This window comes from Pseudochaenichthys georgianus, chromosome 10, assembly GCF_902827115.2.
Source record: "Pseudochaenichthys georgianus chromosome 10, fPseGeo1.2, whole genome shotgun sequence".
Classification (NCBI taxonomy): Eukaryota; Metazoa; Chordata; class Actinopteri; order Perciformes; family Channichthyidae; genus Pseudochaenichthys; species Pseudochaenichthys georgianus.
The window spans coordinates 9,334,773-9,343,760 of NC_047512.1; the positions used below are offsets into that span (position 1 = coordinate 9,334,773).

At 40.7% G+C, this 8,988-nt stretch overlaps 1 protein-coding gene across 4 annotated transcripts in view; it reads right to left on the minus strand.

The window, feature by feature from the left end:
- Positions 1-8,668, minus strand: part of gria2b (glutamate receptor, ionotropic, AMPA 2b) — a 52,315-nt gene extending 43,647 nt beyond the window's left edge. For all 4 annotated transcript variants that reach the window (XM_034092600.2, XM_034092599.2, XM_034092602.1 and 1 more), the window contains exons 1-2: positions 8,310-8,668; positions 8,037-8,177 (exon numbers count right to left, since the gene is read on the minus strand). In XM_034092600.2, the coding sequence (XP_033948491.1) occupies positions 8,037-8,177; positions 8,310-8,394 (226 nt within the window). In that variant the 5' untranslated portion in view covers positions 8,395-8,668. The remainder of the gene's footprint in view (positions 1-8,036; positions 8,178-8,309) is intronic.
- Positions 8,669-8,988: the final 320 nt, after the last annotated feature.

Below are 8,988 nucleotides of genomic sequence, written 5' to 3' on the forward strand. Positions count from 1 at the left end.
GCTGACAGTGTAAAGGAATGTTTTAAGTGGATAAAAGCTATAAATTAAGTCGACAAAGTTAAAAGACAGGTCTGAACAAAGAGAGCAGACCGTCTAGGAAACGTATTCATCAGCCCTGCATGATGATTTATGTTCTTCTTGGAGGAACTACACTGAAGGTCTAACGGATACGTATTCTTTAGCAGAGTGTTAAGCAGGGGAGAAACACATGGTTTTAGTCAGGCAGTCGCGGATGTTTCCCTTGATCATTAGCTTGAGCCATCGTGCCCTTTTTAAAGGACACAGCCAGCCTAGAGACAGTTGTTTTTGTGCGTGCCGTGCGCAATACATTTACTCACTGAGACATAACATGAGAAACAACAGAGAGCACAGAGACCGCTCCGCTTAGCACACTGTGAAGGTGCTCTGGCTCTTTCTCTCTCTCTGTCTTACTCATCGGTTTCCATACATGATTCCTTCTTTCTCAACACACACACACACACACACACACACACACACACACACACACACACACACACACACACACACACACACACACACACACACACACACACACACACACACACACACACACACACACACACACATACACACACACACACACACACACACACACACACACACACACACACACACATACACACACACACACCATGTATACATCACTTCAGGGGACATTACATTGACTTACATGCATTTCCTGGAGACGTATCCTAACCTTAACCATAACCAACACATGCCTAACCCTAACCCTTACCCTTAACCTTAACCTAACCCTAATCCTAATCCTAACCAAGTCTTCACCCTAAAATTAATGATTCCCCTCCAATTTGTCCCCATAAGGGAAGCCAGTCCCCACACGTGACTATGTAAACAGATGTAGGTCCCCACAAGTATAGTAATGCTAGACCACACACACACACACACACACACACACACACACACACACACACACACACACACACACACACACACACACACACACACACACACACACACACACACACACACACACACACACACACACACACACACACACACACACACACACACACACATTACAGTCCTAAAGAGTGATCAAGAACACCCTGAAACACAAGACAACGGACCGGGATCGAATCTTCATCACCAACAGGTTGGGAAGAAAAGGTTACATTATTAATTTAACATGAAAACATATTTTTGTTTGGTATATATTTAAAAACCTGCATGAATGCATTGTTAAATAGCACTTGTAAAAAGCCATCCCTTATGTAAACTGTTAACACGCCAAAACATCTATTATTTTATACCTATTTAATATTTCTGATCAACATTCATTTAGTTCACCAACATTTTACAAGTCTTAAAAACAATATTGAATGAAACTGCTGATGACGGCAACAAAATCCTTTTGGAAAGGTACAATAAATGGTCCTTGTTCAAGTATTGTTTGATCCATAACGTAACATTATCATTTATTTTTTTGCATTTTAGCAATTAAATCTAAATCATTGTATTTGTTTCCTGCCAAGAAATGATGGCGAAGAAATAAAATGACTAATTAATTGTATAATTGAAATCGTATTCACGTACGATTTTGTCAAATAACCTCGGTTTGTTCTTGAATTGTTAAAGCCAAAGATATGTTGTAAGTATGACCATCTGCTTTTCTGTATATGTCTCTTTTAAAGCTGCTACATAATCTGCATTCAACCACAAGCTCTACGGATGCTGTTGTGAAACGATGCCCTCCATCATATCAATCATGAGTTCTAGATGACAGCGGATCGATATCGTTCTTGCTGCCCTGCCTCCATGACACGGCGCCTGACAGCACACACCCTGTAACCTGACTTATTCACAATGTGGAACAGTACGAGTAAATGGTTGTTGTCCCTGATGCTCCTGTCACTCCACCAGCGTTTAGCGCTTGATAAAAGGCGTCTGAACAAGTCCCTTGAAACTGAAAGTTTTGGGAGGGCACATCTAGATAGAGCCCCAAGTACAACGCCTCGGTTACATCTTTTTTAGGATCTGTGTTCTGTGGAGACTATCTCTGGATCTCTATTCGCCGACCTAAGACATTCAAAGTGGTGGCATCACTGGTGCAGAGACACAGTCTGTGTGCCGACACAGGTTCCGCAAAACCTTTAATGAATGAATGATACCGGATTCTAGTGACTGATGTCCGTGAGCATGCTTGCTCAGCTGAAGGACGGGACCCTCCATCTGGCAATGAAAGCCTATTAGGTGACAGCATATTGCATCATTTCTGCGTCATGTACTGCATTGGAATCAGCTGCTGTTAAATCATGTTTATGATCACTTGGCTGTGTTCCATTGCGAGTCTTCGGGCACGGGATGCATACTAACTGGATCATTATGTGCATGTATGCTGAATGCAAACAAGAGAGAAACATTTGTGAAATTAATCGTGAAATTGCTTTCTTTAAATGATCTTAAGTCAAGGACCATCGATCACTTTTTCTAAGGGCTTTCAAAAGCAGTTCACGGTCCTCATTTCCATCACTTTAAGTTCCATACTAAAGATAATGACAAAAGATGAAAATTGATGCCGGTGAAAGCTCTGGAAAACAGCAAGTTAGTGGACATTGATTGAAGAGTATTAAAGGTGGGGTAGGTAAGTTTCAGAAACTGGCTCGAGATACACTTTTTGTTATATTCCATGGAATGCTCTTAACATCCCGATAGCAATGAATATCTGAAGTGCTTTGACAAAAAATCCATAAAAAAATGTCATCTGTAGAAGCCGTAATAATGTAAAAAGTACATCCAATGTCCTACCTGCCTGTCAGCCTTCCATCGGGGCACAAACTTATCTCGTGCCCTCATTGGTCATGTGCGCGTTCGTGTGTGTTGGAGGAGGGGCTCTGTAAGGAAGTGGCAGATTTTCTCCGGTTGTGTATTTTCAAATTCTAGCGATCTCGAGCCGGTTTCTCAAATTTACCTACCCCACCTTTAATTCAAAAGAAAAATATCAATCAAATCTGGATCGTTATCTCTTAGATTGGGTTTTTGAAAGTTTCGGTGAGTTCGGTGCATTTCTGCCTGATCTTTTTCTTTAAAGTTATCTATCAAACCCTGGTGTCTTTCACAATGCTGGGTTGAGAAGGAAATCAAGATACTGTGAAGCTTTGTTTCTGTTCATCTACTAAATAACTCACGATGTAAAGTTTCTATTCTGGCTTAAATATGTATCTGTCTAGTGTACTTTGAGATGCACTCAAAGTCACTGTCGCTGGAGGACGAACAGGTTTTCTTCCCGCCTAGCTCAGAGCGAAAAACGCTTTTGAGCCACCTTCCTCTGAGCAAAGTAAGCCATTGGATATGAGACAGGAGGCGACTTCCCGCCTTTGAATCGTGTTGTAACTGATGCTATCTCAGTCTTGTGTGTTTTGAGGACAGAGTGATAAGGGATCGGCTGAGGGCTGTATTCAGGGCAGACACAGATCCGCTGAGGGTTCTTTAGCCTCATTTTCTGACCATCCAGCTCCCAGGCCTATTTAATATTTCAAAGCGCCCTCTGAAATGGAGGAGAATGCACTTAATCCAGTGTGAACAATACATTGGCTATAACCAATGCTCTGCTGTGCATATATGGTCGTTTTAAGCTTTTGATCATTCAGCAGGGTCCGTGAACGCATGCATATCTGAGATGCTCTGTGAATGCATGACATTACAGTATGACGTGATTCAACCGTGACAAACTAGAACTTTGAAGTGTTAAATCGGCAGCCAGCTGTCAGAGACCTCATACTGGTCTCTGCTTTCAGAGGAGGAAAAGAGGTTTGCTTTGAAAATAGGTGGGAGTCAAACAAAAAGCTTGGGAGCATACTAGCACAATTAAGTCTCATCAAAAGCAGTTCCAACAGGCAGATGCACATTACAATATGAATGGTGTCACTGCCTTAAATGTAAATATGACTGCAGACAAAGCTTATGATTCCACTTAATAATCAGTGATACGCATTTTGTTGTAAGGAATTGTACGATTACCCAGTTTGCCTTTTAATGGTTGGTCGAATTAGCAAAAAGTGTGATTCTGTGATGGGTCCATCATTCATTCAAGTAACACACAAGTTGTCAGAAAATGTGTCGTTTTGCAAAGCCGTCAGAGTGCAAGCTGTGGCTGTGCAGATATAGAGATTGATAATTGGACATTCGTGCAAAGGGTACTCTTTAGTGAGAGCCCCCACCATCTTGTATTTCATTTATTCCAGCTATGCCAAACAAAATGGTATCGTGCTTTGTTAAAAGGCAGCAAGGCAAATGAAAAGTACATGCTTGTTTGACATGGACATTGGTATGGAACATAGCTCTAAAGAGAACATCATTTCTTGATCAAAATCCAGCAACCAAAAGGAAGTCCCTATTGATAGATTGCTTCTGATGTTCCTAGCATTGATACACTATCTCTTAGGGTTGATAAACCCTAAAGCATACTCTATTTCAAAGTTGGAAAATGCAACACCAAACAGTAACATGGCCCAGGAAATTCAACATCCGACCACAACACAAATATACAGTTTTCTTTTACTGCAGTGTAGTCTTTGAGGGTGCATTAGTCACTTATCCCCGTTGAGTCTCAGAGGTGATTCTATTCTGGGAAGTTCGAACAAGATCTTTGTATTTCATTGCTCTTGGTGGAAAGCACACAGCAATAAAAGTGCACGCACACACACACACACACACACACACACACACACACACACACACACACACACACACACACACGCACACACACGCACACATGCACACACACGCAGTCCCAATGACTCCCCTGATCTTGGCAGCAGATGCAGGCCTGTCCAGATGAACTGTTATTGATGGAGGGATGCATCATCCTCCCTCCCACTGTTGCTGACACTACCCTGATGAAGTGTGCTGCTGCAGGCCAAGAACAACCAGAGTGTGAGATGTCTGAAGGCTGCAGGGCCATATGTTCCGACACTAATTTAACAATCTTAAATGATGTATTTACCATATTATATTGGACTGGCAAGACGATAGCAGACAACAATTCTTCATCAGACCACTAAAGTTTTTTTTTTTTTCTCATACTGATATTCTGAACAATCTGTGTTGTTGTATTTGCTGTAAAGCGTCTCTACTGTAGGCTATTTTTATTATATGTACAGCACTTTGACTCGACCAAAAATTGTTTATAAATGTGCTATATAAATAAAACTTGATTTGATTTGAAAGTTTGGTCGGGACTATAGAATATTAAGGGCAGGTATTTCGCTACATATCGCAGGAAGCAATGAGTGCAAATGTACTACTCAGTTGTGTCCACTTCAGGACAATTTAATTGTGTTTCAAATGTCCCTGACTCACCAAAGACACATGTGCTTTTGTTAGATCCATAATGAAATATCACACCTGCCACAGTAGCTCCTTTGTGAGGGAGTGTGTGAGTCTTGGAGCCGAACAGAAAGCTGTTTATGAAGCTGCAGTTATGATCTTGTAGCTTTGAATATGCCATGCCAGCTTCATTATGTATCCTTTTATTCTCCACTGTGGGGTGCATCGCATCGCAGAGTACTTTCTGACAAAAGGAAAAGTGGTAGTGGTAATGCTCTGTAATTAAACATGGAGGTGGATTGTGAGGCAGACTGCCATCTACCGGTTTAGAAATCACAGCCCCCCCCTCACACCAGCTACCCTTATCTTAAGTAGATCTGAGGAGGTAGGAGTTCATGCAGCCACGGCTAAAAGTATACACACAGTCTCGGCCTTTCGGTATTTAGCCATTCACTCCGTTTTAGATCACAACTCCCAGCGATTCCTTTGTTTATTTTATTTTATTTATTTATTTTTCCTTTTTTTGGTTGCAGTGAACGTGATCCACACCAGTATGAAACACAAGTGTCGGTTGATTAGCAAAACACATCACGCAGGAGCTTCAGTTGTGCAGGGAGTATTCTCAATACCAAAATACTACCTTAACAAATCACTGGGATGGTAAAACATTGTTTTCCTCCAACGCTCAACATTATTTGATAAGTAATTCCACCATCATTTGTGCCATTATTTGAGAATAGGAGAAAAACAAATAAAGTTTAAATGTTTCTGAACATATGCTGTAATTTGCTTGTTAACTTTAAAAAATAATGTAGCGTCATGTTCACTCCATGATCTTTTTCAAGCATGTGCGGAGAATTAATATTGAGCGAATGAATGACATGCCACGGTCATTTTAAAAACTGACTTAAAACCCCAAGTGGTCTAAATTGGTCTAAATGTAGGATTACCCTAACTTTGAAAATCATTGAATAGGATCAAGGCAAGTTTATTTATCACCTTTCAGCACCAGGCAATTCAAGGTGCTTTACAACAATGAAAGACATTCAGACAAAGGCATTTAAAAACAGTAAAAGATCATAAAAGAATTATTAAAAAAAAAAAAAAAAAATGAAAGACATTAAGAAAATGGTATTTAAAATCAGTCATTAAAAAGAAAAGCTAATCAAATAAACATTAAAAGATAAAAGTTGCAGTGCAGTCTACGATATGAATAGTTCAATTATTTCGATTCTTGATTTTTAATTTATTCACAGAACCTCCCTTTGGAAATCCGAACATTTCCGTCCCGATTGTTAATTTAGAATGATTGTTTTCACCATGTTATGCTCGCATGACATCCACAATCAGCATGTTAGATGTTCATATAACTGTTGCTGATTCAGAATGGTGTTTATGTAACACCACACTTGTAATAGAAGGAAACACATTTGGGAAAACTACAAGTCTATTCATGGGTTATATAAACCTTTCAATATGTGAGTCACATCTTATAAAAAGTCAGTTTTACAAGAGAAAAAAATGCCTTTAGATACATGTTGGAAACACATTGTTGTAGCTTCCTGTTAACAGTACATTTACAAGAAAACTATTTCCCCAAATCCCCCAACAAGTTATAAAGTCTCGTCCATTTAAATTGTTCACGTCTTCAATCTGGTCGAAATGATTTGTTTCTTGCACATCGACTTGTCTCTCGGTGCAATGAGGCTCTCCAAGCAGGAAGCTTTTATATGGTAATGAAATCGATTGGACCAATGCGCGCACCAATCAGAAGCGTTTGATTTATGTTTAAGGGACTGTTGAGAGGACTAGTCGCTTGGCAACCGCCTGCCTAATGAAATGTATGAGCTGTGGCTATTAAAAAAAACGACACCAGAACACAGCCTTTTGTATCCGCGAGTTCAAAGAAAACAGCGAGCATTTTGATTATTTGATGAAAGAAAGGCATGATTCGATTGAAACTGATTTGACTGAAAACTCTCCGCACTTTGATAGAAAAACGGCGTATACGGAGTAGTGGAGTTGGATTTGAGATTGTTTTATTAAGAGTCGTGATTAGGCTTGGTTTGTTATATCCTGTTTTTCAGAGATCTGCCAATCGTTCTTTAGCCTCGGCTCAGTTGGGTTAATTCACCGCATCCTAATGCAAATCTGTGTGGGGGCTTACTTACTTAGGAGGCAGCAATAGACGCTCCTTGGGGGGAAAAACATCGGTGCACGCTGCAAAAAAAATTCCACATCAGCAAGTCGAAATTGATTAAACGTATTTATTTCACGTGCTGATTTTCTGTTTTCATGGAGAAAATCACGTCTGATCTCTTTCCTTAGATACAAACAGGTTGATGCTGATTGAAATCAAGACCACTCGCAGTCGTTTCTTCACTCACTCAAAGGTATTTGATCTAAAAGGCTGTTGGGTGAAATAAATGAAGAGGATTGATATATTTGCAACGCAGCTTTGTTTGATCTCTGAATCTGAAGGAATTAAAATGGGATGGATGTGACTGACTGTTCCTGTGGAAACCAACTTTTCCCTGCCGACACGATGTTCGTCCACCCCCTAATAGGCTACTAAGTATCGACATGTTTTACGGCAGAATATCGAAAGAGCAACCAATTGTCCACATGTATCCAAGCTCATCTCATTATTACGTACCATGGAATACAAAAAAATGTATGTACGACATGGGCACTCTTTTTTTAAAGAGGAGAAATATGTTTCTACTTACAGCAGTTGGTCACAGCAAAACTATTAGCCACTTCCAGATTGTCAATGTGGGGCGTCAATCTGAATTCCGAGGTGCCAAACTGAACCATTCCTATCCGAAATGCGCTGTACTCTTGATCCGCGCCCCTTGGAAAGAGTCCCCCTGTAACCGAAATGCACATATCAGCCACATTTGCACAAAGATCTCTGGTAAGAGACATCTCCAAGGCACATTTCCCCAGCATTTTATGCACACAATCCAAGAGGTTTTACGTTTAAACTAATGGATACCTACCGATTTGAACACTGGGCGAGCCTCCTAGCGCACATCCCCATAAAACCAGCAGAACAGAAAGGGATAAATTCACTATCTTTTCCATGTCCACAGTTTAGATGTCCACATCCACCACGGGAGTCTGATATTCCTCGATTTCTCCGGAGGTGTTAGATCCGACACACATTGGAGAGCTTTAGCCCTGGGGAGAAACACTTCAAATGTGCAGCAAATTACCGACTTCTTTTTATGTCTGCAGGTGGCTTGCTGAGAAAAGACACCAGCAGTGAAGGAATGGTCGCCTGCAATTGAGGTCTGCCGTCTCTTCTTCCCGCAGCTGATACCTCATCTGAACGCACAGGGACACTGCGCGTCTCCGCTCCGCGCGCCGGAGATCCTTTCAGCATCACACCCACAAGTGAGGAATTTTAATGAGAAGACGAACAGAAACGGAAATAGCCGAGTGGCAACCACTTAGTGATAAGAAAGCATCGAGCACTTAGTGATATGAAAGCATCGAGCTGGAATTAAACCTATATTCTGGTTTATGGATAATTGGATTCTTGAGCAGCATTAAGGCATGGAAACATGCAACATAATTGTTCACACACCATCAGTTGGTAGACGTAATACAGTACATAAAGGACATGCTGTACACATTCCTTTATTACACATTTTCAGCAGGTGGTTCTGCTTTTAT